Source organism: Pseudomassariella vexata (assembly GCF_002105095.1).
Source record: "Pseudomassariella vexata strain CBS 129021 chromosome Unknown BCR38scaffold_4, whole genome shotgun sequence".
Lineage (NCBI taxonomy): Eukaryota > Fungi > Ascomycota > Sordariomycetes > Amphisphaeriales > Pseudomassariaceae > Pseudomassariella > Pseudomassariella vexata.
In genome coordinates, this window is record NW_024467959.1 from 1,085,369 (window position 1) to 1,112,636 (window position 27,268).

General features: G+C 51.4%; 10 protein-coding genes across 10 annotated transcripts; 3 read left to right on the forward strand and 7 right to left on the reverse strand.

The window, feature by feature from the left end:
• Window positions 1-2,040: 2,040 nt before the first annotated feature.
• BCR38DRAFT_153873 (uncharacterized protein) lies at window positions 2,041-2,722 on the forward strand. Its single transcript, XM_040853735.1, has one exon. It carries the CDS (start codon window positions 2,338-2,340, stop codon window positions 2,680-2,682), a length of 345 nt encoding a protein of 114 aa, XP_040717892.1. The 5' UTR covers window positions 2,041-2,337; the 3' UTR covers window positions 2,683-2,722.
• A 2,595-nt stretch (window positions 2,723-5,317) lies between these two features.
• BCR38DRAFT_426531 (uncharacterized protein) lies at window positions 5,318-5,910 on the reverse strand. Its single transcript, XM_040859779.1, has one exon. The coding sequence runs from the start codon at window positions 5,578-5,580 to the stop codon at window positions 5,371-5,373; it is 210 nt and encodes a 69-aa protein (XP_040717893.1). The 5' UTR covers window positions 5,581-5,910; the 3' UTR covers window positions 5,318-5,370.
• A 348-nt stretch (window positions 5,911-6,258) lies between these two features.
• BCR38DRAFT_426532 (uncharacterized protein) lies at window positions 6,259-6,828 on the reverse strand (the record flags this gene model as incomplete). Its single annotated transcript, XM_040859780.1, has 2 exons — window positions 6,528-6,828; window positions 6,259-6,424 (listed from the first exon to the last, which is right to left on the reverse strand). The coding sequence occupies exons 1-2, from the start codon at window positions 6,587-6,589 to the stop codon at window positions 6,262-6,264; spliced, it is 225 nt and encodes a 74-aa protein (XP_040717894.1). The 5' UTR covers window positions 6,590-6,828.
• A 687-nt stretch (window positions 6,829-7,515) lies between these two features.
• BCR38DRAFT_337761 (Ctr copper transporter) lies at window positions 7,516-8,102 on the forward strand (the record flags this gene model as incomplete). Its single annotated transcript, XM_040855557.1, has 2 exons — window positions 7,516-7,937; window positions 7,994-8,102. 2 exons carry the CDS (start codon window positions 7,516-7,518, stop codon window positions 8,100-8,102), a joined length of 531 nt encoding a protein of 176 aa, XP_040717895.1.
• Window positions 8,103-11,087: 2,985 nt separating this feature from the next.
• Window positions 11,088-12,554, reverse strand: BCR38DRAFT_153906 (uncharacterized protein). Its single transcript, XM_040853736.1, has 3 exons — window positions 12,111-12,554; window positions 11,765-11,899; window positions 11,088-11,707 (listed from the first exon to the last, which is right to left on the reverse strand). The coding sequence occupies exons 1-3, from the start codon at window positions 12,363-12,365 to the stop codon at window positions 11,426-11,428; spliced, it is 672 nt and encodes a 223-aa protein (XP_040717896.1). The 5' UTR covers window positions 12,366-12,554; the 3' UTR covers window positions 11,088-11,425.
• On the reverse strand, window positions 12,555-14,754 carry BCR38DRAFT_510001 (uncharacterized protein). The gene is made up of 5 exons (XM_040865003.1): window positions 14,472-14,754; window positions 14,049-14,385; window positions 13,575-13,766; window positions 13,274-13,479; window positions 12,555-13,047 (listed from the first exon to the last, which is right to left on the reverse strand). Exons 1-5 carry the CDS (start codon window positions 14,646-14,648, stop codon window positions 12,745-12,747), a joined length of 1,215 nt encoding a protein of 404 aa, XP_040717897.1. The 5' UTR covers window positions 14,649-14,754; the 3' UTR covers window positions 12,555-12,744.
• A 170-nt stretch (window positions 14,755-14,924) lies between these two features.
• On the reverse strand, window positions 14,925-15,778 carry BCR38DRAFT_426536 (uncharacterized protein). The gene is made up of 2 exons (XM_040859781.1): window positions 15,687-15,778; window positions 14,925-15,625 (listed from the first exon to the last, which is right to left on the reverse strand). The coding sequence occupies exon 2, from the start codon at window positions 15,427-15,429 to the stop codon at window positions 15,082-15,084; it is 348 nt and encodes a 115-aa protein (XP_040717898.1). The 5' UTR covers window positions 15,430-15,625; window positions 15,687-15,778; the 3' UTR covers window positions 14,925-15,081.
• A 2,501-nt stretch (window positions 15,779-18,279) lies between these two features.
• BCR38DRAFT_153943 (uncharacterized protein) lies at window positions 18,280-19,484 on the forward strand. Its single transcript, XM_040853737.1, has 3 exons — window positions 18,280-18,594; window positions 18,649-18,881; window positions 18,937-19,484. Exons 1-3 carry the CDS (start codon window positions 18,426-18,428, stop codon window positions 19,213-19,215), a joined length of 681 nt encoding a protein of 226 aa, XP_040717899.1. The 5' UTR covers window positions 18,280-18,425; the 3' UTR covers window positions 19,216-19,484.
• Window positions 19,485-20,317: 833 nt separating this feature from the next.
• BCR38DRAFT_153959 (uncharacterized protein) lies at window positions 20,318-22,638 on the reverse strand. Its single transcript, XM_040853738.1, has 4 exons — window positions 22,168-22,638; window positions 21,674-22,064; window positions 20,590-21,620; window positions 20,318-20,530 (listed from the first exon to the last, which is right to left on the reverse strand). Exons 1-3 carry the CDS (start codon window positions 22,453-22,455, stop codon window positions 20,767-20,769), a joined length of 1,533 nt encoding a protein of 510 aa, XP_040717900.1. The 5' UTR covers window positions 22,456-22,638; the 3' UTR covers window positions 20,318-20,530; window positions 20,590-20,766.
• Window positions 22,639-24,617: 1,979 nt separating this feature from the next.
• On the reverse strand, window positions 24,618-26,888 carry BCR38DRAFT_154010 (malate synthase). The gene is made up of 5 exons (XM_040853739.1): window positions 26,374-26,888; window positions 25,696-26,273; window positions 25,476-25,633; window positions 25,155-25,397; window positions 24,618-25,043 (listed from the first exon to the last, which is right to left on the reverse strand). The coding sequence occupies exons 1-5, from the start codon at window positions 26,732-26,734 to the stop codon at window positions 24,755-24,757; spliced, it is 1,629 nt and encodes a 542-aa protein (XP_040717901.1). The 5' UTR covers window positions 26,735-26,888; the 3' UTR covers window positions 24,618-24,754.
• Window positions 26,889-27,268: the final 380 nt, after the last annotated feature.

Genomic DNA, 27,268 nt, shown 5'->3' on the forward strand with positions numbered 1-27,268 from the left:
CTAAGCTGCATCTCGTTGCGCATAGCTTGAATGGCGTTTTGTCTTGCCTCTTGACGACATAAGGGGCGTCGTCGGTTGCGCTCGGCGGCGAGCATCACAGCCAGGACCCTGGTCTCGAGCTTAGTCAACCAAGGCCTCACATCCTCTCTCTCCGGTACCGATTCTTACATCACGTATTCCACACGGTAGTTCCCACTACGTCTGATTTGATCCACTTCCAGTTCATTGCGCACTACCACAAATCTGGCATTTATGTTGCCATGACTGTGTCCACTCGGGTGTGAAAGGGCGCCACATGATGAGGCTGATTGGCGTCCTCCGACAAATGTTGCCCAGGGGTTTTCTTCCTCATGACAGTTGGTTATGACGATGTTTCTGAAATTCAAGGTAGTCAAGTTCTGGTCACCCACCTCCCGACTGTTTTTTACATCAACACTCAAATCAACTGGCAGGACTGAGGGCATCCCTCATATTTGTCTGTCACCAACAACATCTACGTCTTGTTTGCTGATCAGTCACAGTCTGTGATACACCAATTCAAGGTGCAAAAAGCAATGAATGCCAGGCTTGTCCTCTGATTGATCCAACGTCCCGACTTGGTCGCTGTCGGAGCAGACAACTTGGGTTTGTTGCAATCTGACAACTGCGTCTCGAGATTGCTGCCGAGGAGGCGCCTAGAACATTCCTCTCGGCGAATAATTGGTGAGAGACGAGCCTCGGGCTTCTACAATGTCCGGCATTTTCAGGTCCGAGAACGTGACAGCATTTCCGTCCTTCGATAAAAAGAAATGGATTGCAGGAAAATGCGGGTAATGTTGCACATATAAACTTCTTAACGTCCTTTTTTTCTATTTCGACTCTAGCCAAGCCGCGCGGTTCAACTTCAACCCTTAACTAACTAGCGACATATTTTTCCCTGACGCCTTACCAGATCATACTGAGATATCAACTAGCGGTTTCCTTCTCCTCCAGGGGCGTATGCATGTCCAAACGTGGGATATGTCATGGAGTTCTAAGAATCGATGGCGCTTTATTGCCGTAGCATACTCTCAGTCAGGACAAACCTTCTCTATCCGACGTGTTGTGCTAAAATACTATGCAGAATATAACGTTACAATCGTTCGTATTTGCCCTAACAACAACTATTTATTCCTTTATGAGAACATCAATAGTTTCTGGGGTCAGCCGATCTCTGCATATTCGCCTCCCACTCAATATGCCGGTCCCGGTTCGTGGAATTGAAAAGCCAGGAATCGATAGGAGCAAAGCTGACCCGAGTCTTGCATCATGGGATTTCCCCATCAGGAAGTATACGAAAGGACTTATTGCCGAATGGGGAAATGCTAATTATGGAATCTTGCCGCATCAATAACGGACCCAGTCTTCCCCGTTTGCGTCCAGTCCTATTGACATCGAATAGACCCATCTATATAATCACGTCGGGCACCTCATCGGTGGTACCAGTTCATCCCGGAGAAATTTCTCTTTGGCCTGGAGGCGATCCTGTCCGACGGTGCGCTTCAATGTCGTTAAATTAGGCTCGGGTGACCCGTTTTCGCCCAGCACACCCCGGCTCTCGGCTGACTCGGGAAGGTTGCAATCCCGCAACGGGAGGACAAAACAAGGTGCGAGGTGCGCCCAAAGCCCGCTTTTCAGGGCAATGGCGCTTGTCGGCTGCATACCCATTTTTTCCGGTCTCGTCTCGGGAGTCTGCAGCAAGGCACAACAAGCACCAGGCAACATCGTGGATCCCGGCAGCGGGAGCGGCAATGGCCAATATCGCGACAAACGTCCCGCAGGAACGCAGCCCCGTTTGAATAGAGAGTGTGGGTGCAAGCCGTGATCGTGAACAGGGGGCTACTGGGTGATCTTTGCTTAGCCGGGGGCGTGCATGCGTTGTTGTGGGGGGAAATGGGAAATCCCAAATTACCAACTGCAGTCTACCGCCATACAAAAGATGGCAGACGTATAACGAACGGCGTGCTTGCAGCAGCGGGTTGGCCGACAATATATGAGCGGTGCGGGAACCCGGGTCACCGAAAGACGATGATATGCTTGGTGAGAGTTAACTGCTTCTTGACATGACGTGACGCGCCGTGACAGATCAGGCCTTGTGACGCGGATGCGATCTTTGGGGTTGGTAGGCGGTCGCCCGCTTCTTGGTATTACCTACTAATTTGAGGCTCGCGGCCGCGTACTATTTTATGGAACGCATGCGGACAATTTGTCAGGTTTCTGTTGCAACGTCGAGGAGCTGGCTACGTGCTTGGGTAGTCCGAGCTTAGGATACTCTCAATTGACTTACTTGGTCTTGCGCTGATAATCCAAGACCTAGCAATGCTTGATTTATGTAACACGAGTCTTCTGGCTTGGGTAGCTTGGGGAGACTGGGTGATGGCGAATATTCAACCATGGGTGAGATGCAACTTGGACTCACGATGCTGTTGGTGGACATCACGGCTTTTGTCGTACTTCTATGGGAGATGTTGCCCAATCCTCCGTAACTTACATACATATATACATGTATATATAGCGTCGATACCTCTGGGCTTGATGCCTTCATTGATACACGTCACGGCATTCATAGCATATAGAGTCGAGGTACTTGCCAAAAACTCGGAGGTTAGCGACGTACAAACTGAACTCAGTTTGTACCCTCCGTGCATGAGAACGGTTGTTTAAGTCGAGAAAATGGCGGTTCGTGAATGCTGGGTGTGCTGGCCATTGAACCCCCCTCATATTCTGATTATCAAGCCTGTACGTTGCTGTTCTGGCTCGATCAGAGTTCCCAACTCGTTGTCTTGCTCTCCCAAGTACTTGTTCTACGGCATTATGATTTCGGAGCCAATCTGAAGCTACGCCGCTCCTTATGTAGAACCGACCACCATCCCTAAGTCCAGGGCTGGTACTCTGGCCCGTACGTTTACTGCCCATATGTTACTCGGGAGAGTCAATGTCCGCCCTCGGATATGACATTCCTAGCATAAGTATGGCCTCATTGCTACCGGGTCCGAAAGTTCCATGCACAGACAAGCAGGTTGTGATCAAGCTACTCAGTGCACGCGGTAATTTCAGATATTCGTAGACTTCGTCGCACTGAACTACCTGTTCTCATAAATGGCCTATATCATGTGTGTTTACGATGATATAGTGTGATTTTGATAGGTGTGGAAATTTGGTCATTCAGATGAAAACAGTGTGCTTGAGGAGTACAAGGACGCCACTTAACTCGCCCCTTGTCTTTTCCTATGCTTTCTTTTCGGACAAATAGGGGCACTAAACCCCTGGAGTGGTATCTTACAGTCACTTCCATCGCGCTGATGGGTGGCTATGTAGATATAACTGTCTCCTCCGGTTCCATCCCGTCGATTAATTCGGTTGATGTATGCGCATTTCTGTGATCCGGTTCGGCAGAAGTCTCTCGGTCAACCAGGTCAGCCATTGACCACTGGAAAATGCAAAAGATATACGCAATGACCCATACAAATCCATCAGTCAATCTAGTTAATAACCAAAATCAGCTTTTGCAATCCTCCTTCGTGGGCATGTGCTTTGGTCTCAGGGGTAGGTGGCGTCGGTTAGTGCTTTGCACAGGTCAGACTTTGGGATAGCATAGATGTAAATCGACGGGTATATGTTTTTCTGTATTCAGGTTTACGCACACTATGAGCTGGTGTATCTGAAGAGAGCATTGGAATGGATCAACTGTTTGAGGCGAATTTCGCCGTGTTATGGCTCTGTAACTACGGTCTAATGGTCGGTCAATGTGATTCAACCCGCCTACTTGACCCTCATACACCAGGCGCTTCATTTTGTGATCTCCCGTAAGTATTGGGGATAATAAAGTAAGCAGTACAAAAGAACTCACTGCTCTGAAAGTTCAAATAATGATGGGTACTGCTCTCGAGTACTCATACGGATAGATTTGTTTGATCAAATACGCAACAAAAGAGGCTTACGATGACTGTTGAAGCATCGTAAGCATACATATCCAAGTTACAGTAGTGTTATCTCCGTCGCATGGGATGAGTTTCCCATATGTATGACATACCATTCGCTTTTGATGAAACCGTGCCCCTACGACCGTTATCAGAAACGCGTAGGTAACAGCATACGACGGCTATTATATACCTTTGGGATTTTTTTGCTCGAATGTACATATCATCCATCATGAATCGTATATAGAATGTAATATCAACAAACAACACGATTAATAATTCCCAGTTACAAGCTCTCTAGACGACCCCTACAGTTGGGCAGAGCCGTTACGGGGCGGCCAACTCTGATCATACCATCAAGCACCTAATGACAGGTACATGATGTGCCCACCCAGGAAACTTCACCTGAGTTGACTTTATATCATGTGATGCCGAGCTTCCAGAAGCGAGTTGAAGGAGCTGCTTCTCTGCAGTAGCTGCTGAATCTTGCATTGAACTAAAATTTTCTTGACAAATTCCACATGCATTGGACCTATATGCTATCTCGCATATAGCGGGACTTCCACAGGCGACTCTTGCTTACGTTCTTGAATCGCCGGGGTTAAAAGTAAGCCGTCAGCTGGTGAAGGGATACAGTGCATCAGGGTGGTCAACTATTTCTCGTCCTATGGGGCTTTAAATTGACGAGCAAGACAAAGGCTGCCTGAATAACACAACAGGCCTCATTATTTGTCTGTGAGGGAGTCATCTTATCTTGGTCGGACAGGATTTAAGACTGGCAAGTTGTCATCTGAGTTAAGTGCGGCCGGATTGGTGGCCATCCTTTTCGATTCCATGATAGCAAACTGCCCTGTATTAGCTGATCGTTGATCAAGGGCAGTAATCTTACATAGGGGTTATCTGTAGATAGCCGGAGCATTGTTCGAGTTCCAGACTCAGAGATCGACATAGACACGGCGCGATACTACGCAATGCCTACCAAAAAGGAGTCGTAGAACTTGCTGAAGGATCGATTAGCAATGCTTCTTGCGTATTCAGAGAGTCAACACGGCTCCGTCCTACCCACATTCAACGAGCTTCGCCGAGGACGATGGCGAATTCTCCTTCCGGCATCGAGAAAACAAGTCGCAAGCACAATTCACACGGCACTTCAGGATCGACGGAAGCGAGCCATCAAATCTTACCTTCAGTGGGGTCAAACATGCTATGGGCAGAAGAGCGACAAAGCTTGAAGTGACATTGAAGCGCAGTGTGTGGCTTCACGACGCAAGAAGATGCCTGAAAGCCGAGCACCATTCGTTACGGGATCAAACTGTTCTAGGATCCTGAGGAATGTACATATTCGTTGTGGGCACATCTTCTATCGAATAGTGGGGAGTCACCGTAATTGCGGTACATCGCGTAAGACTTCGAGCTTGTCCTCACTATATGACTACCATGGGTCCCAGCTGAGTTGGAGGAACACATCTTGTGAAGGATTCGGCCTGTTTGATCCACGGAGCCTAGGAGGCGCAGGCGTGTTCTTGCTCAGGAGAATTTTCCACAATTGGCTAGGTGTGTTGTGATCCTCCAGGCTACTATCCCAGTTCCCAGGGTACTTAAATGGAAACGATAGTGGGAGCGCAATCCGCCATACCTCCATGGATAGGTTAACAATCTCAAAGAATCTAGGCCCATCGTTTTCTTCATTCGTTTTGGATTCTTTGGGCAAACTGCCCGAGCTAATCCTTCCAGATCCCTCGATCTGACGGTGCTTGCCGTCTTGATGCTTTAAATTGAACGTACGAAGACTGGATTAAACAGTGACAAGGAAGACAGCGAATCGCTATTGGCATGGGATGAAGGAATATGACGGCATTATCGGTTAGCAGGATGAGGCTAGTTACTAAAGTTATATTCAAAGCTGAACGAACTCAACACTCTCGTCAGGCTCGTCAGCCGACTGAAGCTACCCCAGGTGCGATATGACGCCGGATTCGCAGGTTGTGTAGTCCCTAGTCGGGTTATCTGATGTGAGCAGTTCAGGACACTTAACCCCAGCATGCTATATGTCGCTGGACTACACTTGAACGCACTGTCATGCTTGCTAATTACAATCATTTCTTCCTCGCAGTTCGAGCATGGGTGCTTGGTCTACAGCAGTTCCTGTGTTGGCCAAATTCACATGGACAGGCGGGTCGTAGTCGGCACAGACGTCGTAAACACGGCATATGAGAGCCTACATAGTATGGCTGATCAAGCGAGGGCCCCGCATCTTACGAGGGGTTCCCAGGGCAGTGGTTCAAAGTTGAGCCAGAGTGGTGATGGGTGGAAAGCTTAGCATTTATAGAAGTGGAACACAGGCCAGACCAGACCAGACCCGGAGAAAAAACGTGTACCGATACCTCACAAGCACGCTCCTAGGACGCTTTTGTGCTGTGGTAGCGGACAAATCAGGTGCTCGAACGTCGACGATCAGAGCCCAGCACGGCGACTGACTGGCGACCCTGGTCTTCGTCAGAACATTTGAGCGCAAAGCAGCTGCCATAAGCATCTGTCGAGGCCAAATGACCGAGACCCAGCTACGAGGGGACTGAACGATGTGCGTACCCAGGGTATAATACTACGGGATAGCTCAATATTCCAGTGTAGTGGACCAGGACTAACTTCATGATTCCACCTGATTGTGTCGTTTATTTTGTCGTCCAGTTGCCCGGTAATTTGGTGTGTCGCGCCACGTAATGGTTGTTCAAACAGATATGCAGGTCAATGGGCGAAAAACGGCAGTTGATGTAACGGTTTAGCGGTGTCTTTTGCTTTGTCAAGGTTTCGGCCAAGCCAGCTGCCCTTGAATCGACTACCAACCTGTGGAAAGTGCAAGGAATGAATCCAAAAGAAAACTCATCTCGTGTCGGAGACGGAAGCCGAGACTCCTCATATACATACAGTCTCGTCTTCTCGTCTCGATACCGGAAAAATGACGATCTTTCATTTGATGCACTTGCCCAATCCAGCATAAGCTCAAGGTTCAGTTTCAGCACAGATGCTATCATTGCTATTTATGCAACAACTGCCTCGTCGGTATTACTGTTTCTCACTTAGCAGGAGCAGGAGGGCTAGGCAAAGGCATCGCAAACTTAAAGTTGTCCAGCCAGTTCCGTCCCAGATCAGATCGATATACCTTGTGTGCGAAGACACTCCAAGTGTTTTAAAGAACTCGTTCTCCCCCACATCTGAAGTTTGCATGGTGCTCAGACGTGTTCAATTTCACATCGCCGTCTTGTCTCACTAAGGCCCGCACATCTGATTCGCGACTGTGTGACCTGAATATATTGCACAACTTCGCGCCCCATACATCCACTGTCCTCCCCTTTATCATTAGGCCGGACCTCGTCACATACTCATCCCACATCGCCAATTACTTACCAACCCTCAACTCAGCCTACTCGGGATTGCCGTCTGTTCTCCACAATCTCGCTTTTAACTGCTGTTGCGCTTCTTGACATTGTAACCCCGCCCACGCTCCAACCACGTCGCAAACCAAGGAAACATGAGCGAAACTATGGATATGAGTGACATGGACATGTCCGGTATGGATATGTCTGACAGCACCTCAGATATGATGAGCATGATAGCCGTGTTCCAGAATACCATTGACACGCCGCTCTACTCCATGGCCTGGACGCCTGACGGTGTCGGCACGTATGCGGCAACGTGCATTTTCCTCATTTTGCTGGGCGGCGTCTTCAGGGGCCTTCTGGCTGCCAAGTCGATCCAAGAGGCACGGTGGCTCGACAAGGAGTTCAGTCGCCGATACGTTAATGTGAGGGGAAAGTTGCCGCTGGAGGAGACGGTGTCGCGCGATAGCATGGCAAAGGGAATGACGCTGTCGGCTAATGGTCTTGAGGAGAACGTCGTGGTAGTGGAGAGGAAGCACACACACGTTCGAGCTTGGAGGCTGTCCGTCGACCCCATTCGCGCACTTACCGACACTATCATTGCTGCCGTTGGCTATCTTCTGTGAGTATCACCTTTCTTGCTGCCGACGCGTCGTACTGGAGTTAACAATTCAACAGTATGCTGGCTGTAATGACTATGAACGTCGGCTACTTCTTCTCCGTTCTTACGGGCGTCTTCCTCGGCAGTCTCGCCGTCGGCCGGTACATTCACGGAGCTGAGCACTAAGTCTTTCCACGTCGCACATTTCTGTCATGTAACTACTGTTCGACACTGTCGGTCTATGTATACACACACGAAAAGCGGTTATGAGGCGTGATGTTTACGAGTTGACAATGGGTTTGGGAGATTACTAGGGGACCTGCCAATCGACGACAGTGTTTCGGCATCGCATGTGTACGGGCTGCATGAGCCTGAAAGCGTATGAATCTCTGGACCATTTTATTTGGTGATGCGGGCGTATCATAATTGGACGAGAGACTTGCGAAGCCCTCGACAAGACAACGTCGCGCATGAATCAGGTTTGTGCGATGATGACATGACGTTTTCGAACTCAAAAGTACCGATACATGTGGCAAGCACTAGTCGTATTTAGTTGCAGAAACCTTCTCAAATGCGCGCATACAAAACATGGACAACTGTCAAGGGTCTTATTTCGCAAGAGTAGAGAGCGAGATGAGAGCGATAATAATATACGATAGGCCAACAGTCTAACGTGACAGTCGGCAGTCGTAGCGTTACTACTTTACTGGATGCGCCGTACACTCTGGCCTCCTTTGCCTCATTGCTCGCTTTGTAGCTTTCGCTCTAAGCCCCGCGCTTGATCTGGTACGGGCCTTAGTGCCGCAGAATCCGTGCGCCCGCATCCCGTGTCATGACTTGACGCACACAATACAGTGGGTACTGTAGCAATGCTGCAACGGCCTACGAGTGGCTGGCTGGATCATACGCCGTTGGACCAGCACTTAAGCCGGAACTCAGGAACGGCGAACTATGCCACTTACACCGTGTTCGTTGACAGAAGACGAGCTCACCTAGTATGCTCCATCCCCGGGCTACCGAATGAGCGGTCGGCACCTTTCCAGATGCGCCTAGCTCACCTTTGCTGTTGCTTGGTGCCAACCATCAGGTACGGGAAGAACCACACACGCCTTGATGCATGTGCATGAACTTGGACTTGGCCTTTCTCGGCCCCTTCGTGGTTAGAGCAAGCTTTCAAACCAGTGAGGTGGGCTGGCGGGCTTGCTATACTTTGCCTGTTTGGGTCCACGGGCAGCGCCGACGAATGTAGATCTGAAAGTTGAGATATCGACGGGTTTGTTTCAGGCCAGCCACTTATTTGTTTGCTCAGTCTCCTCTTCTTCTCGGTTTCCTTTTTAATATCTGTGTCGTTCTGAATCCAAGTCGACTTTGCAAATACCCGTCTCTTGATCACTCCAGCACTGATTATGCAATGCCATAATTTTAGTTCGTCATAACAATCGTTTCGAGAACCTGACAACAAGAGTCAGGTGTGCAAAGAAGAAAATGCTCGGCATTGGGAGCATATAAGCCAAGTCGCCTTGTATCCTACTCTATTTCAATCTATTTCAAGGAGAAGACAAAACTGACTAGAAATAGGAGCATCGACCAACAAGCCTGGAAGCTCTATACGTGCCTCAGGTATCTTCTCGGAGAGGCGGTTCCGCAGGTAAATATCACACCAGAATCTTGAATATTGTTCTGTGTCCCAGGCGGCCCTTGATCAAGACCTACATCCCGAGATCCGGCCTTCAACTCCCACAACGCGCTTGTACGCACTTGCGCAACGGCAAAAGAACCTGCCACCTGTCGTCCTACCTGTCCACCAAGGGGCAAATGCAAACATTTTGATTTCTGCGGCGACCCGCCCACTTCGAGGATATCCTCTGTGGCGCCTCCTATTCGCGACCTCTCTGCATTTCCTAGCTCAAGGTTCCTGGTGGTTCCCGAGAAAAGAGCCCCCCCTTTTACCAGGTCGATCCTGTCAAGCCTGGCATCCTGCCTTACGGGTGACGGACCGCAAACGCCAGGAAAGTGACAAAAACGAGCTTGCCAAACGATCCTGCAAGGAGAAACGCAAAATGCTTCGGTTATCGCACTTAGCGCTCGAACTACCCCGGTTGGACGGATCTTAGGTTTTATCAACCCCTAGATGCGCCCCACGAATCTTCGCACAAGCACAACGATGTCGAGGAAAGGTCCAGGTGTCACAACACAACGAACCCCATGGACAGCGTGGTTGGCTCTGTGAATCATGGCAGGCACCGTCTTGGCCTCCAACGCATTGTATTGCCTTCAGCCCGCTTCCGGGGCAGATCTGTTCCTACTCCATTTCCTTTGCTGTTCTTCTCGCTTCCAGAACCTCGGGTTGATGTTAACCCAACTCCAGACACAAGTTCCTTACCCGTGAGTAATAGGTTGGCAACGAACGACATTGATGCTCCCATGGCGCAGCTATGAGTCTAGTTGTCATCTGTACGCTTCTTTGGTGTCACCGGAAGTTTGACCTGTTCACCCCGGGACCACAAACGTGGGACTTGTTGCACATACTAGTGCATCGTCGTATGCCGATCGATTTCAAGTTGATTTGTGGCCATGTACGTCTCCTATAATGTTTCGAATCTCGAGGAACTACAGGAAATAACCGTCACGTACTCGGAAGGACAATACCGCAGTCAATTACCGAATGCCATTGTGGTGGATCTATGAAAGGAAGATGCTATCATACAATTCGCCTTTTCCGTCGACGAGCCTACCGTCGTTTGTCGCACCAATGTCTGCAACTGCTTTCCATGCTCTGCAAGTGAAGAGAGCAAGTAGAGGGGGTGAAACTTTCGGGACGAGAAATGAGTAGTCCAAAAAACGGTTGATGAATAGGCCCAGGTGTATGTGGAGAAATCGGTCCTGGGGTCATTTACATGACCAGACCCATGGTTATGTATTCACCACCGTAGCCTTGATATCATGAGAGTCGTTGCAGTCTTTAACACCCTTGGACCACGTCGAGATGCTGGGGGTGCTTGTTGAAATTTATGCTGAGATCGAGTCATCAAATCCTCCATCCGAGTTTATTCTAAGGCATCCTTGAGCAGCTCAGCGAGTAGTGGCCAAGGGTCCAAATCATCAACGAGGGTTTGCCGCGAGCCTGGTTTCGTTACAGAGAGACTGGGCAGGTGATAGTTGCCGTACCAGTGAAACGCTCGAGCCCGCCCGCCAGTCCCATTGAGGATGACGACCGATGATTATTTGTTGAGATGCGAGATGAGGCTCATCTGAACTATAGTGATGGAAGGCAGTCGCGAAGAAGCGAGTCCGGGGAATACTTGGGTGGGGGGTAGGGGGAATCAATTCGTGTAGAAAGAGCAGAAATAGTCAATCCAGGTGACCAAACAACGCCGGTCCACCGGTGCCTCGCATATTATGAGTGTATCAAGATCGGCATGCCTCGGTGGAAATCAGAACCTCGTGAATGCATTAAAGTCGGGTATCAGGCAGGCGCAGGCACAATAGTGTCATCAGAGTGATGACCTTTAGGATTGGTGAGAGGTATGTTGGGGGAGGCCCGACTGGGGTGGCATGGCGTATTGCGCACCGCGCTGTTGAACGTAATTCTGGTAGGCGAGGGCCTGCTGAGGGTCCATGGGCACACTCGGCATGTAGTTGGGCGGCATGTGCGGGTTTTGTCCCATTCCGGGTCGGTTCGACTGAGGCGGCATGTGTTGGTTTGATTGCTCTTCGGGAGAGTCGACTTGGTTACCATCGTCGACACCATTCTCGTTGCCTGGAGTGGGCTCGGGCGCGTTCAAGCATGCCTGGGGGTCATGGTCAGTTGAAGGCGCCAAGAAAACACGTAGCTTCGCAATTCTTACCTGGATGAGGTTCTTGCCCTCGGCCTTCGTGACAAGAGGCTGGAGCTTAGGCGTGGTGAAGGTGTAGACCAAGCCGGTTTCCGACACGACCAAGAGGAGAACTTGAGTGCCGGTAAGAACGGAGAGTTCGTAAGCCTAGGCGAATTGACGTGTCAGCGTCCGTAAAGTTCGGGTTCAAGCTTCAAACGACAAGCGCCGCGTCGAATACTCGGATGCGGGCCGCGATGACAGGAGCGGGAATGTACAATGCAGTGCAGTGCAGCGCAGTGCAGTGCACACAAGACAAAAAGCATAGACGCGCGATTGCCTGCTGTAACGAATTGACCAAATGGGTGGGAAGACAAACCTTCTTCATGATTCCAGCTTTGCGCTTCGAGAAGGTGATGTGGCGACGCGACTTGTCCGTGATGAACTTGATCTCAATCTTGCGACGCTCGCGACCAGCCTTATCGTCATCGTCGTCATCGTCGTCGGCGATGCTGTTGCGCTGGCGTTTGACACCACGGGGCTCGCCGGCGCCCGAGTTGCCATTGCCGACGGCGTGGGAGTCGTCGAGGTCGCCGGGCGACGTTTGATCGTGTTGATCGGTGATGTCGGCCATTTTGGTCGAGGTGCTGCGAAAGGGTATCACGAGAAAAAGGCAAAAATGGTGGAGATGCTGTTTTGGTCGTGGTGCCGACGCCCTATACTTGATCTGGTGTTGAGCGGAGAGGCTCAGTGAGGGTAACTTGTTGTAGTAGGCGGTGGCAGGCTGGAAAAGGCTTGAGTGCACGCGTCGCAGAAACCTGGTTGGGTGCCTGCTGGATCGAGTCTGGTGTCTCCGTCGGAAGAAAGCGAAGAATTTCGGGTTTAATTTTTTTATTTGCTTTGTTTGACGGTCGCGCCCCCAGCAAGGAAAGTCGGCACGGCCAAAATGGGGAATTGGTTTGTCTCGCTGGATCTTTTGGCTGCACCGAAACAATGAAATAAAACAAAAAAATTTAAAGTCGCTTGCTGGCTTGCTGATCTGCCGCTGCTGGTTCGAGGTGACGAGGTGGGAAAAAGGTCAAGCCTCGGGCATCTGTCAAACACGCTTTTGGATATGGAGTTCCCCTGTAGAGGAAGACCGGAACGATGTCAGTATCAATTTGGTTTGATTGATCAGGAAAGGTGAATGCGGGATGGTTGAAAAGAGGATAGCGAGGTGGTAACACACGGGCTCCTGGTGGCCACGGCCAGACAGTTAAAAAGCGAAGGCGGGGGGTGGCGGTCTTGGAGACTTTCGGGTTCTTGGACCCACCACGCTGTTCTCATCAACCTACAGCAGGGGGGTGGAGATGGGTGCATCGAAGACGAGCCAGTCAGAGGGGAGGTTGGGTTCCTGAAGGAGGGAAGGTGGTAGAAACGGCCGAGGGACAGGACAAAGTAGCAAGCAATAGTCGCAGGCAACATCCTAGGTAGACCCAAGCATGAACAGGGCTCTGGCATCTGGAGCACCAAGTTCGTCTGCAGCTAGCAAAGGGCCCTTACACTTCTCAATCTCTTCTCTTCACTCTGCATTTCGGAGACCATCATCTGACAGTACCGGCAGCGTTGGGGGAACCTCGCAACGGACGCCGGTGTGGCTGCAGCTGGTGCTGCCGGAATCCAAGATTCCAAGTTGCTTGGGAAATCGGGAACCACGAGAGAGCCGGGCTGGGCGGGGGAGGGGAGGGGAGGGTGTATTCTCAATGAGTCTTTGATGGACTATCTCATCACTCACACATAGGAGCTTGCAGCAGTGTGACCATCTCTATGAAGTGGGAGCAGTTCTTGGAGCTTGTTACCTTACCTAGTGTGTATTGACGCCAATTGCGCGAATCCTGCAGGCGTACCCCTGAAGCGTGGGTTGATAGTGGCCCCAGAGTTGATGCGGGCCTGTCAATGACTGTCTGTCGGTTCTGCGGCGTGGTTTCGCGACTGCTGCACCGGCCGCCGCTTAGCTCGCTTCTCTCTTTCGGGGGTTCTCGACGCCGGCGGCGCACTGTAAGCTGTCAGTCAGCAACTACACAAACACCCGCATCGAGTCATGAAAAGCACAGTAAATTCGGCGGCGCACTAAAAGCCTGGCGACGTGACGGTCATAGCAGAAACATCACGAACGCGCCCCACGGCGGTCTGGAGCAGATGAAATACGCTCTGCGTGGATGCATAATCTTAATGAGTATTGCACCTGGGTGGGGCGCAGTCCCATCTCTGGGATCAAGAAGCGCTCAGTGCAATGAGGTCCCCCGTACCCAGCTGACTGGCTATCGTAAGTGCTTACGGGGCCGGTAGCGGATGTCTGATGGATTCGAGCATCCGAAACACTTTTGTTTCCCATCCCGAGTCGTGGAGACGGCGAAAGACTTGGAAATCTGCCTCGCGAATTCAGACTCATCAGAGCTTCTCTGCGCGTAAAGCATCCGGCAGTGGGTTCTGCAGGTTGCAGAAGGAGGTGCAATCACGTCAGGGGTTGTTAATGGTTTCGATGCAGCATGGGCTGCAGGCTGGTTGGTGTGGATGGACGGCAGGGATTGATGCGATTGGGCGATGTCGAAGTTCAAGGTCCCGTCGACTGACTCTCCACAGCAGGTTCGTAGCCCGGAAGCACCTGTCAGCGACTGCTGATGGCCATGTACTTGTCCCATTCGCTGGTCGCAATAGCGACGACCCCTCAAGACAGCTTCGCGGTCCGACGCTGGCGCACATTTGGCCTGCACAGGGCGAACAGGGGCAGCTCGCCACGGTCCTCCGTCTCCAATGAGTGCGAGCCTTGTAGGACAGATGAAGGACGCTGGGAGCGTGTCTCGACTATTTGGCAACCTGTATATGGTACGCTGTGCGCCAATGCGTCGCCTCTGTGCTGCTTCCCGCTGCCGGCCATTGCGAGTCACCCCTGCTCGAGATAGTCAAAACTAGCGACAATTATGATGCATCACTTGGAACGGGACCTGGGGAACATGATTGGGATGATGATGCATTGTAACCCCCATCTCATGTTGAGGCATTGGAAGAGCAAAGAAAGGTTTTTTTGCCTTCGTGCAACAACCAAGTCCGTCATGTGGTCAAGTTGAGCCGTGTTGACACGCCATTCGAGACCAGGATTCAGATTAGGCCCGCAATCTGTGGACAAAAAAAACCGGTTCACCAGCTGTTACAGGATGGCTCCAGCACAATTAAGTAGTTATAAATATATAGGATAGCTCTACTACCTATCTGTTGCTTAGTGACTGATACGATTATTACCCTTACGTAACTCAGTTTGCGGGCTAGTATTATATTTATCACGTTCGTTGTTGACCTAGGTGTTTGGGAATTTAGTAGGGATAAGCCAGTGTTTTTGTCCACAGCTTGGCCCGCATCGAGAACCGGCAACAAGGGTACAAGAGCGGAGAGAGAGGTGATATCGCAAGATTACTGTCGTCAATTGAGCGTGATGCCGAGAAAAGAAAATCAGAGCCTCGGAGTTGAACGCTAATGGGGCCGGGGGTACCCATCAGGCGAACCGACAACCCGACAAACAAAAAAGGCTTCTCATCACAGATGCAGATTTGCGAAAGGTTTCGCCCGAGGACCCAGGCCAGAAGCCATTGGGGAATTATTGCGGACAATGATGGGGAATAAAAATGCAGAAGCAGCATTGAGGACGTTGCAAAGGAGACCATTCTAACTGACTTGGTGTGCTGGCTGTTTACTGCTACGTTGTAGCCGGATCGTCGTTGATTGGAGGCTTGACTGGGATTGACGATTATCGCAGCCGAACCAGAGGATTGGAGACTGAAGAGGTAGATCTTGCAGGTTTTGCCGAAGAAAGAATCTTGCTGAAATGCCTACGGGGAATTGTCGTTTGACTTGGGAGGGGTATGATATTTTCCCATTTTAAAACTGCATTCAGCGGGCAAGCACAACCTGACAGCAACAGTTTACTGCCAAAGTAGCGACTTGCCTTATTCCTGCAAGACTAGTTACTCTACCCGTCATACGTCTGGAAGGCTCAATATACAGAAATTAGTCGTAACTGCACTCGTCTAAGTTGCAAACAACATTTTAGATGCCTGCTCGTCTTCGGTACGAATGTGAGGTTGCCCATCAATTGACGGGAAGCCGGTCAAACCAGCGCCAGCCCTTCAGTCCAAAGCAGAAAGAAAGTACTCCGTTTGCCGCTTGTGTAGTTCCCCCATCATCGATGACGGAACAAGTAAGTACTATGGCCGCAAGTCCACTAACGAGACGGAAGGGACTACACCACCCATCCTCTGCTACATGTCAAGATACTTCCTCGCCCGTCTCAAAAGTTGAAAGTTTCTCGCCAGTCGGGAGCTCTGGGACCTCTGTAAACGGGCAAGTCGCGGGACTTTTCGTGTAGGTCTTGCTTGAAGTCTTCCATTGCCACGCGATGTTGAACCGTTCCCAATGCCGAACCTACAGTCATTCCTCCTAAGATTGACTCACTGTGTTGAGGTTCATCCACTTCCCAGACTCCAACTTCGGCTATTCTGGACATTCTCTTGACCAATACGTTGTGATCGTTTGGGGCCGAGGTGCCTCAGATGCTTGTCTGCTGTTATCTCATCTCTTTAGCAGGCTAATAATCATCACTTCCCGAGGAACAGAGCATTAGACTGCCGGTCCATTCCAAACTTAACTGGAGGGCATTTCGACGCACAATACAGCACTTTTCAGACGGCTCACAAGGATGTCTCACCAAAGACTTAACATCGGGCTTCCAGTACCGATGTGGCTTACAGTCCCGGTTCCGTTGCCCAGCGGAAACCCACCGTGCGCGACTCGCTCGAGTGGGAGTTTGCAGACAAAAGCTCACAGAGTAACCCCAATTCACACATGCTGTGGCCACTACAACAGACATGCTGAAGCGCTTGTGTACCTGGTATTCTGCGTCATGGTCTCATCTGAATCGCAGATATCGCACAGTACCGTATTATTGGGACTTGAAGTGGAGGATTCTGTTGTGCCTAGTTCGAGGTTGGCAAAAATCTTACGCCTCCCCTTACTCGGTCAACCCCGTGTTGTCCTTCCCAAAGGCGCCTGCCAGGTTGCACACATCTTCCAAAGCAAGCCTGCTTGCGCGTCTTACACATGCGGCCGTCCGGTGTGGTACCGATGTGGTAGTGAGAACAGGTAGCATGTTGAACTGATTGAAGCTGTGTCCTGCACGTGTGACGATCTTTCTGGCAGGCTACGCTGGTCTTCCATTTGCTATACCATAGTAAATTGTTGCTCTGATGAGACAAGAGGGAGTGGTGAGGTAGGGCAAGGGTTCAAACATATGCCAGCTCTTAGCCCTGAGTCTATCTGGAACCTCTACTATTAATACTTCAGGGCTAGCATCCTTGCGCCATGCGGAAAATCCCCAAATTGGGTTCCCATGCTTTGTTGTGCAACGGATGATTCGCTGCAGATTGTAGCATCAAATTTGCAACGTCTGTCCGCGTGCTTTACTCTCACCCTTCAATACCAATTTATATAATCAGCCTCACTCACCCTTCAGCTGAGGCCAATGATAGTCGGGTCAGAGGAACGGGACGACAACGCTCCCACACGTGCTGACTCTGCTAGCTACAGCGCCTTAGAGCAGCCAGAGCCCGGCCGTCGATGGGCTCGATTGAGCTTTGAGAATCCAATCAACGTTGAACATCCGATGATAGAACCACCTTCAGTGGTAAGGCCGCTGACGAGGGCCGAGAGTCAAAATGGCAGTACTTAGTACCAAATTGTCCAAACCCACAAGCCGTAAGAGCCTCAATATGCTCTCAGACAGCATCATTCGATTACTCGCAACTAGGGACAGGGGCACGGCGGCCAAGTCTCCGTGATTGGTCGGCAATCGTGCAGTTCCCTGGCAATTTGGTATGCACTGCGCGGCATCTGGCTCGTGCATGAGCGGGATGAAGCGCTGTGTCGCCTCAAGACGTAACCATAATGGACTGCCACGGCCCCTAACGACAAATGAAACATCATCTGTCGGAGAGGGCACATCGTGAGTTTCTGGATGTGGTGCTGCGGCAGAGGTTGCATCATTGTGGGTGGATACCAAGGGTGTTTCCTGTTTCTGCTGGCTGAGTCTCAGCCCCCTTGCCTACCCAATGTCTCAATCGGCTTTTCTCTTTGGCGGGTATCTTGTCGCCAGCTTTCGCTATTTTCGCTCGTCAAGACGCAGAACAGGGTAAGAATTGATGGGCCTGGCGCTTGTATCTGGTCTGTGTGCGCTGTTCAATCCAAGGTCCTCCATGCATCAGGTTATTCTCCACTGATCTGTCATAGTCGTGGCCTCTGTTTCACGCATTCTCTTTTCTTCCATCCGCATTCCCTTTCGAGTATAGGTACACCCTTTCCGTTACTGGTCGATAGACTTCGACATCACATTCATTCTCATTTTCTCCCGGAGCCCAGTAGCGCCACTCCTTTTCGCGTCGCACCAGACAACATTTCATTCACAGACGCCGGTCGTCACTTTACTTCGAATACCAAGTTTAATAGTGGAGGATCGAGCAAGGAAGAAGGTCCCAGGACCAGATAGGTGGAAAAGACTGCGCGGCCAACTACTTCGAGATCAACAACTCGGGGCCAACTAGCGTGCTGCTCTTGGTAAAACGAAAGGAAAAAAGAAAGAAAAAAAGGGAGGAAAAGAAAAGCCGGAATCATGGTCAACAAAGTGCTCGCGGCCTTCGTGGCCATCGACGGGCTGTTCGCGACCATGGGCGCCGTTATGCTCGGATTTTCCGTCATCGTACTCAACACCTGCTTTAACGAACCAACAGAAGGAGAAGAGGCGGCGCGGGATCTGCTGTACCGGACATTTCCTTTGACTGGTAGGTTGGCAAGTGTGGGCGCTACACGGGGAATCCGCAACTAACAGTGTGTAGCTGGTATCGTCAACGCCATTTTCACATTACTCATCTTCCTCGTCACCCTCCCGGCTCTGTCGACACCCGCTCGAGGATGGCTCAAGTTCGCCGGATACCTGATCGTCGCCGACGCCATTTTCACTTTGATCATCGGTTTAGATCTGTGGATCATCACTCTAAGGACGAAGGAGGTGTTCCATGACATCTGGATAGCACAGCCTGCAGCTATCCAGGACCTGCTGCAGACCGAAGTTAGTTGAAACGGCCGTGGGAAAAAGAAAATGAACGAACTAACAACTGCTCTAGTTTCAATGCTGCGGATTCTTCAATAGTACTTCGCCCGCATTCGTCACTGATGCCACCTGCCCGAGCCCTGCTGCCGCTGCCCTCCTAAAGGGCTGCAGCACACCTCTGACGTCCTTCGGCAACATCTTTATCGACAACATCTTCACGGCTGTGTTTGGCATGGTCGGCATCGACGTCGCACTCATCATGGCCACCGCCTGCCTGCTCAAGGACCGGAAAGAGCGCGAACGATTCCGATACATCGACGAGAAGGCTGGTATCCGGGGAAGTACCTTCTAAAAAAAACATGTTCCTTATGTTCAAACGATCGCCCCTGGCGACCTTTCACTTTCTCACCGTTCACCATTGACTGGCATAATCGATCCCGGAGCGGCGGTTACAGGACCGATCTTTTTTTTATTTGGAATAGGGGATTGGGTAGTTCTGGACGAGGTTTGGATTACACGGACTGGTTATGGGCATTGTGGGATTCCGGGAGTTACAGTAGTGGCATTGGTACTAGGCTCCTGCTTCCGGGTTCCAGGGCACATTGTGTGGTAAGATCATACAGGACTTCTTGGACAGCGATGTGTGTGCCCGCACAATGGGCGGAATGCACCACGACACAATTTCGGAACTACCTTTTCTGAACCCAAACTTGCTTTGAAATTTTATAATTGGCGCTCATATGTACCGAGCGTACAGTAGAGTCTCATCACAGATGAATTATAGAAGAGCCTCTGGCTCGACAACGATACTTTCAAAGTAAGCTGACTTGAACTACCTGGGACATTCCAGCGATGGAATGATAATGTATACACACAAAAAGAGCTCTAGCTCATCCGGTTTTGCCTCGTTCAACTGAACTCCAGCGCCTCTGACATTTCACAGCCCCTTCCGCATACCACGTGGCTGACACCTTCCTCGTGAAATACCCAACAGCAGTTACACACCTTCGAGTGTCAGCCCACAAGCATTGTGTTTGAGATCGGAAGCGAATTTTCCGCTGCATCTTCCGTGCGGAGTCGTGGGACTCGATAGTCTACTGCCCCTGAGTGTGGGCATTCCCGTTCCTAGCATAAGCAAGTGCCTGTAACATTACACGGCCTTCCTTGATTCTTTGACTTCATCGACTTCATTGACTTCCTGAATCAGAACCGCTGAAGATGGCTGCGTGCTCTTAGTAGCCTGCCCTGCCTACAACGGCCGAGAGGGAACCAACTGCCAGCGGCACCTCGGCATCGCCTTGCGTGATATGCGGACAGTTTCCTAGTTACCAATGCGGGTCCATGGGCTTGAGCTGAATGGCTGTTCTCGTCTCTCGAATGGCGACTATGAGCATAGTGCAGTGCTTCCTGTCAGCTATTGCTAGATGGGGATGAATTGTTTACCCATGTTCATATTACACACCGCCACTGAGGACCCCGACGGTGGAATTGTACTGCCGGTTCTCTAGGTCGCAAGCTTGCGAATTATACCCCCTTTGGGGAAACCTTGACGTCAAGAGTATCTTTGCCCCCTTTTCTTCCAAACTTACGTCCGGCCAGAGAGTACGAATTTAGTGGTACTTGTTTGTAACCTAGAATGCACGACTTTGCAATATCAGCATTGACTCCTGTAAGTTGTCAGTCCTTACCCACGAAGTCCTAGGCGCTCAGGGAAACAAACACGCACCTGGGCAATAGTGTAGGAATGTGACTGTACAGCTTCTGGTACGTTACTAAGTTGGTTCCATGCTGAAGTGTTACATTTGTATTTTAGCGGTTAGCTCACTTCTGCAGCTCAATTCTATGAGATATATAATCAACATCTTATCGCTGAGATGATGCACTTCAGACAAACCGACAGCTACTAAGGCGCCTCCCTATAATGCCCCTCACCCATCATCTCATGCATCGTCTTCCTATTCTCGGGCATTTCGTGTATATTTCCCGGGCCCTGCAGCTCGCCCATCACAGATGGGGCCTTGTCCTGCTGCGGGTACCATCCGCCGTGCGCACCATTAGGGTGTGTGGTCGGGGGATATCCTGTCGCTTGCGTGTACTCCGCCCCCGGGTTGTGCGGCAAATGTCCTCCATTATGCATCGCGGCCTGCTCCTTTGCATCACGGCGCTGCTGCCGCTTACGAAGAAATAATACTGTGCCAATCATGCCTGCTACTGCGATAGCACCCAGCGAGACGCCAACACCGACCCCTGCCTTGGCACCGGTCGACAATCCTGCGGATGCTGAGGACGAGGTTGATGATGATGATGATGGTGGTGATGATGATGCCGCAGCGCTTGTGGAGGTGTTGACTGTTGGCAGAGCGGCGGCGGTCGACCATTTGTGGTCGTCTCCGTTAGCTTCTATGACTGCTCCTCCACTGACGTAGTACACTCGCAATGCGGAGGAGCCCGGGTTGTTCGCGACAGCCAAACGACCGTTGGATTCGTCGGCTTTGGGCCAGAAGGTCTCGTTGGGACGTGAGTACAACCTCCAGGCGTCGTCATCGTCGCTATTGGCCACTTGGTACAACTGACTGTCAGTGCCAATATAAAAGATGGACCGAGCGCCGTCGCTGTCTATGCTCACGCCCAGAGACGCCGGCTTGCCGTCCCAGGCCGGCAGGGTGAAGTTGGGCGTTGTTGTTGCATTGAGCGTGAAGCTGGTCGTGTTTGTGGAGTTTGTGGCCAACTCGTCAGTGAGGGGATGGGGAAAGGTTGCTGTGGGTTGTTAGCATTGCTGAAGTGGCATGTTTGGCAGCAGATAAACTCACATATATACCACGAGTCGTCTTTAGCAAACCTAGAGACCTCCATATTTTGAGAATCTCTGGGCGTCACGACCGTTATGTTGTTCCCCCCCGAGAACATGGCTCCTATGGCCGTCCCGGCCACCTCATCGTTTGATACTGCCCCATAATCGGCCCAATCGGAGTCTGTTGTGTAGCCTAGATATCGGAGTTTCTCTGCGGTGTCGCTGTAGAAGACACGATAACCATCTTCGGATCCGAGCAGGACGACTGACAGACCTGTCGTAGACGAGACTGAAGATGATCCTGCTGAAATGATCCAATCGCCCGTGTTAGACCAAAAACCTGTGTCCCAGTCACATTTGAGAAGGGAGTTTATGATGCGGCCCGCATCATCCTGGTAGAAAATAGACGCCTGATGCTGGTGTCAGCACAGGCTTTTCTACAAGAGTACTGCCTGTTGCATACACGGCAACGTGGTACGTATGCCATATCGCTACTTGGTCTTGTCAGCTTACCTGAGTAGAAGAGCCATCCCACCACCCGGCTCCTGTCAAATCTGACCCGTTCTTGGGCGCATACTGAAACAAAGGCACCGTGATGGACTTATTTTCGGGGAAAATTGGCGTGTCCTGGCTGTTGCACAGACTGTATCGAATATCGCCGGTCTTATCGTCTTGCATCATCACACTCGGTCCAATTTCCGTCCACCACGCGGCAAGAGCACCGCTTGATACTCTGCCGGCGAGAAGCCATATCGTCGGCAACAGAAACCAGCGCGGTGACGTGAAACGGGATAGGACCATGGCAGCGACGACTTTGGAAATTTGCTCCGTCCGGTTCACGAAGCCGTCTTTGTGACTAAATCGTCTGTTTATCCTGCGGTCGACAGTTGCAGGCAGTCGAAGACGAGGGGCCGGAGGAGCAGACAGAAGAGAAACAGATAGGATCCGATCCGCTCTCTACTGATGGCGCGTGCGAAGTGAAAGAGACGACGGGAATACCGCAGGCAGACGGATAAAGAAAACGAGGAGATGGCCACCTAAGAAGCTGCGCCCCCAGGATCTGAGATTCAATCCCGGGATGGCTAGGATGGGTTACACAGTACATCTAGCCATGTTTTTCTGTCAGCTCATCTGGTGGCGTTGCGGCGACGGCAACTTGAGAGCGGGCTACTGACACAATTCGAATGGCATGCCAGCCAAGGGTGCATAGAGGAGTGGGCCTCGCGACATGCTCTCTGTCGAGACCGTAATCAATTTTGGCGCGGTCACTAGACCACTTTCGGTGATATGGAGATGCATCCGCGTCAGTAGGACTTTGCCCAGAGAGGAGGAGGTACCTCTGCTTAGCACTTGCGCGCACTGGAGTACCGCCAGCCTCGTCGGCGCTGATTCACCCCGGGCACTGCACTGCCCTGGCGAATAGCCCTGGAGTGAGTGGCAAATAGCCCCTATGGTGCACTGGGAATGGGGGGACGGGAAATGGCCACAGAAGGGTAGGTGCAGAGGTACCGGGCAAAGTACTGCAAATTTACGGGTGCTGGGGAACACCCGTCTATATTCCGAGAATAGCTTGGTGATCGTGCCAAAGCTGGCTACGGTTGAGATAACCAGGGGCGCAATAGCGTGCGAAGATGTAGTAGATCAATGACCATGCGATATCGCAGGCAATCAGCAGGCTGAAGATATTGTGTTTTCAGCTATGTGTACTCACGTATCCTGAAACTTCTGAGAGCCTTGATGAATCCTCCTCAATGGCACCGCCATGCAACCAAGGCAGAACCTACTGTTTGCAGCCCTTTGGGCCTCGAGTGAATGGCATCAGACAGCCCTGTCAGGAATGCGCCGAGGAAAACTGACAAATAGCGATCCGAGTGGGTACACGGTCGCACTGGGTAGATCAATTTCCAGATCTTGGAGTACCGTGCGCTCATTCCAGTACAGTCCCAGAGCGGTCCCAGCTCCCTATTGGTAATCAGCACTTTTCCCACTCCGCCTATTATCAAGATCGTTTAGTGTCTTCTGGGGGGTATCCAAGGGCTACTTGCTCATTGTGAACATTCCGAAAATAGATCGAGTATCCAGTTTCCACGACAGCGGTAGAGAAAGCTGGTACCGTGCGGTGGGCCAGGTGGTGTTTGCTGCACTCAGCCGCCTCTTCCAATCAACTGGTTACTGGCCCCCGAAGTCCAACCATCACTATATTCTGCACTACTTCGAGCACTTGTTCAGCCCACTTAGGATTCAAAGCCAAGTGAAATCAAGCTCCCAACCGTTGGCGGGAGGCTGGCAGGCTTGCAACGGCAACGCATGCTTGGCCGAAGATTTTCATATCATCTGCAGCATTACTCAATTTCATTAGATGATTTGCTGACTCCTCCGTGTCTGCATCCTTGTAAGGTCTGAATCGACCCGTCGATCGACTGGCCCAAATCTTCCACTTCCTTGTGGCGCCATATTGTTACTGGGCCTATGAGGACCACTAAGTGGACCGAAATTTCACCGCTGTTAGTACCACTCCCAGTGGACCGTCACTGATTGAGCCCAGCAGCTGAATACCTCTGTGGTGAGGTATTGCTGAACGTCTCCCGGGGCTCAAGTTGGAGGCTGCCAGACTGGTCGACATTGGTGACAATACGAATACAAAATCCCAATGCCGTGCATCTCAGATATCTCACCAGATGTCATCAAACATAAGTATAGAACTCCTTATCCATAGGCGTCGCAACCCACCTATACCAATACCATGTCCGCAGTCTAGCAGAGCTTCGAGCACAAGACTTTGCGCCGTGTGAGCTTCGAAGGATGGTAAGTCCTCAATGCCCCGCATGGACACGAAGAGCCTCTGGAGACTCAGGAGGGATCAAAAATAACTGATTTTGCACACCACCTCATGTTACATTCCATGCCAGCACAATTACGCGAACTTGGAATTATTGAAACCGGAGGTTCAAACTGCAAATTCACTCGAATAATCAATGACGGAAATCACCTCCTTATTATAAGATAGTACAAATCCAAATTTCTCTCAACTCTTCAAGCCATCCTGGGACACTCGATCGATTTCCATTTCCGTTATATGCTATCCATCCGCTTGGGCGACTCACAACTTACTAGCCGGGCTCGCACTCCCCACAGCAGTAATTTCATTGTACAGCAACGTAGTCAAGAAGTCAGCATAGTCCTCGCCCGTGACCTGACCGGCAAAATACTGCGCCGCAAGCCCAAACTTGTTCCCCTTGGGCGCGTTCTTGGCCAACGCGTCCGTCTGCTCCTTGAGAAGCTTGAGCGCGTACGACTTGTCGACCTTTTTGCCCTCGGCCGTAGTGACGCTATGGCGTACCCACTGCCACAACTGGGAGCGGGACACTTCGGCGGTGGCAGCATCTTCCCTATTGGCGATTGGTTGTGAGTAATTGTCCAAGGTGTAAACTTTGACAAAGGGAATATAACTACGTAGAGTGAGGGAGGGGGATGGGGGCCGGTGAGGGTCAATAACATACATGAGGTAATTAATGGGTACACAGCCCACGCCCCGAATCCAAGCCTCCATGTAACCTAGGCCAATGTTCAAGTTCTTCCGGATGCCCTCCTCGGTGACCTGGCCCGGCACGTTCATGTTGAGCAGGTCGTTTGCGCCAATCTTAACGTCCTCGCGGCGCACGAACAGCTGGTTGGGCGTCGGCATGTGTTTGTTAAAGATATCGGAAGCAATAGCGGCCAAGGCGGGATGGGCCACCCACGTGCTGGTTTGATGTTAGTACTACGGTTTCTGTACGGTTCCTGGACACATGTAAGACAACGGAGTGGGACAAGATACATACCCATCGTGACCGGCACGAACCTCGCGCAGCTTGTCGGCTCGCACGCCCTCCATTGCCTTGTCGTTTGCGGCCTTGTCGTCCTTGATGGGGATCTGGGCCGCCATTCCACCCATGGCATGGACACCGCGCTTGTGACAGGTTTGGATGAGAAGTTTGACCTGTGTGTTTGACGTCAGCTTTCGTGCTCCCAATTCTCTTCAGATATTGCGATTCAACTAACATAGGCATCCATGAAGGGAACCGTCATGGTGACGGCACTTCGATCCGGCAGCACGAAGCTGCTGTTCTGACGGAACTTCTTGATGACGCTGAAGATGTAATCCCAACGCCCACAGTTCAGCCCGGAACTGTGATCGCGCAACTCGTAGATAATTTCGTCCATCTCAAAGGCAGCCAGGATCGTCTCAATGAGGACGGTGCCGCGGATGGTACCGCGGCTCATGCCGATATAGTCCTGGGCGAGGTTGAAGGCGTCGTTCCACAGACGGGCCTCGAGGTGGGACTCCATCTTGGGAAGATAGAAGTAAGGGCCGAAGCCTTGCTTGACGCTCTCGAAGGCGTTGTGGAAGAAGTACAGGCCGAAGTCGAAGAGCGAACCTGAGATGGGGTCGCCGTCGACGATGACGTGCTTCTCCTCCAGGTGCCAGCCGCGCGGGCGCACGATGAGGGTCGGCAGCACGCGGTTGGTGCGGATCTTGTACTCCTTCTGCCCTTGCTTGAATTGCAGCTGGCGTCGCACAGCATCGTACAGGTTCACCTGGCCGTTGATCATATTATCCCATGTCGGGGCACTCGAATCTGTGCAGGCCAGTTAGCATGGTTCATATGTTATTCCTCACATGCCGCCGTGTTTCGGCATTGTCAAACACAAGAAGCCCAGGAGCATATAGTGGCGTACCTTCGAAATCAGCCATGTAAGTCCACACATCCGAATTCAAAGCATTAACCACCATCTTGCGATCCGTCGGCCCTGTGATTTCTACCCGGCGATCAACCAATCCCGGCGCAGGCGGCGCACCCTTCCACGTGGGATTCTCGCGGATGTGCTTGGTCTCGGGCAGGAAGTCCGGCAATATACCCTTGTCGAGCTCGGCCTGCCGGATCTTGCGGCGCTCGAGTAGGGCCTTGCGGGTGCCATTGAAGGAGCGGTGCAGCAGCGTCAGGAAAGCCAATGCTTCGGGCGTCAGGATCTTTTTGTGCTCGGGTTGAATTGCGCCCGAGATGGTCACACCCTGCAGGATCGTCGCCGTAGTTGCCATGATTGCTTGCTGTCTAGAAATGGTGAGAGGGAGGACGAAGGTGAGAGCGCATAAGTTGGTTACGATATGAACGGCAAGCCGAGGGTATAACAGAGATATGGCAGTGGGCGTGTACTGGTATGGGAAACGAGCCAAACGGTTTATCACGAAATGTCAGAGGGGTAGGGAAGTGTTTATATGGCAAAGGGAGTTCTAATAGAAGCTCCAATGGAATGGGTCCAAGTTTTAATATGGTGAAAGATCGGGTAGCTTCGAGGATGATGAAGTCGACGAGGATGAAACGGCTGTCCGATATTCAAGTTCGGCTCTCACTTTCTGCTCACAGCTGAGAGATGGCAACTCCTCATGCAAACAACCTGTGGTCGGGATGGCTTTACTTCTGGGCGTATGGAAAACCAAGTTAAGTAGCTACTTCGACTCGCCACGGGTGAGCGGTCCAGGGCCGTGTATGGTGTAGTGTCGTGTTTTAAGCTCGGGCGGCTGTCACTGGCTCTGGTCGGGCGGAGGGACGATCTGACTGGTGCGTCTAGCCGG

Excerpts from the sequence above, each read along its gene's own strand:
- BCR38DRAFT_153873 (XM_040853735.1), top strand. The coding sequence starts at position 2,338 with ATGCTTGATTTATGTAACACGAGTCTTCTGGCTTGGGTAGCTTGGGGA.
- BCR38DRAFT_426531 (XM_040859779.1), bottom strand. The coding sequence starts at position 5,580 with ATGGAGGTATGGCGGATTGCGCTCCCACTATCGTTTCCATTTAAGTAC.
- BCR38DRAFT_153906 (XM_040853736.1), bottom strand. The coding sequence starts at position 12,365 with ATGGCCGACATCACCGATCAACACGATCAAACGTCGCCCGGCGACCTC. Across the intron at positions 11,900-12,110 it reads AAGCTGGAATCATGAAGAAG|GCTTACGAACTCTCCGTTCT; the intron begins GTTTGTCTTCCC and ends CAATTCGCCTAG. Across the intron at positions 11,708-11,764 it reads AGGGCAAGAACCTCATCCAG|GCATGCTTGAACGCGCCCGA; the intron begins GTAAGAATTGCG and ends CATGACCCCCAG.
- BCR38DRAFT_510001 (XM_040865003.1), bottom strand. The coding sequence starts at position 14,648 with ATGGCCGGCAGCGGGAAGCAGCACAGAGGCGACGCATTGGCGCACAGC. Across the intron at positions 13,767-14,048 it reads AGACATCCGCTACCGGCCCC|TGCGCCGCCGGCGTCGAGAA; the intron begins GTAAGCACTTAC and ends GACAGCTTACAG. Across the intron at positions 13,480-13,574 it reads TTGGCGTCAATACACACTAG|ACTCATTGAGAATACACCCT; the intron begins GTAAGGTAACAA and ends AGTCCATCAAAG.
- BCR38DRAFT_426536 (XM_040859781.1), bottom strand. The coding sequence starts at position 15,429 with ATGGTCTCCTTTGCAACGTCCTCAATGCTGCTTCTGCATTTTTATTCC.
- BCR38DRAFT_153943 (XM_040853737.1), top strand. The coding sequence starts at position 18,426 with ATGGTCAACAAAGTGCTCGCGGCCTTCGTGGCCATCGACGGGCTGTTC. Across the intron at positions 18,595-18,648 it reads CCGGACATTTCCTTTGACTG|CTGGTATCGTCAACGCCATT; the intron begins GTAGGTTGGCAA and ends AACAGTGTGTAG. Across the intron at positions 18,882-18,936 it reads AGGACCTGCTGCAGACCGAA|TTTCAATGCTGCGGATTCTT; the intron begins GTTAGTTGAAAC and ends CAACTGCTCTAG.
- BCR38DRAFT_153959 (XM_040853738.1), bottom strand. The coding sequence starts at position 22,455 with ATGGTCCTATCCCGTTTCACGTCACCGCGCTGGTTTCTGTTGCCGACG. Across the intron at positions 22,065-22,167 it reads GGGATGGCTCTTCTACTCAG|GCGTCTATTTTCTACCAGGA; the intron begins GTAAGCTGACAA and ends CACCAGCATCAG. Across the intron at positions 21,621-21,673 it reads AGACGACTCGTGGTATATAT|CAACCTTTCCCCATCCCCTC; the intron begins GTGAGTTTATCT and ends AACAACCCACAG.
- BCR38DRAFT_154010 (XM_040853739.1), bottom strand. The coding sequence starts at position 26,734 with ATGGCAACTACGGCGACGATCCTGCAGGGTGTGACCATCTCGGGCGCA. Across the intron at positions 25,398-25,475 it reads GTTCGTGCCGGTCACGATGG|CACGTGGGTGGCCCATCCCG; the intron begins GTATGTATCTTG and ends ACATCAAACCAG. Across the intron at positions 25,044-25,154 it reads GTACCCATTAATTACCTCAT|GGAAGATGCTGCCACCGCCG; the intron begins GTATGTTATTGA and ends AATCGCCAATAG.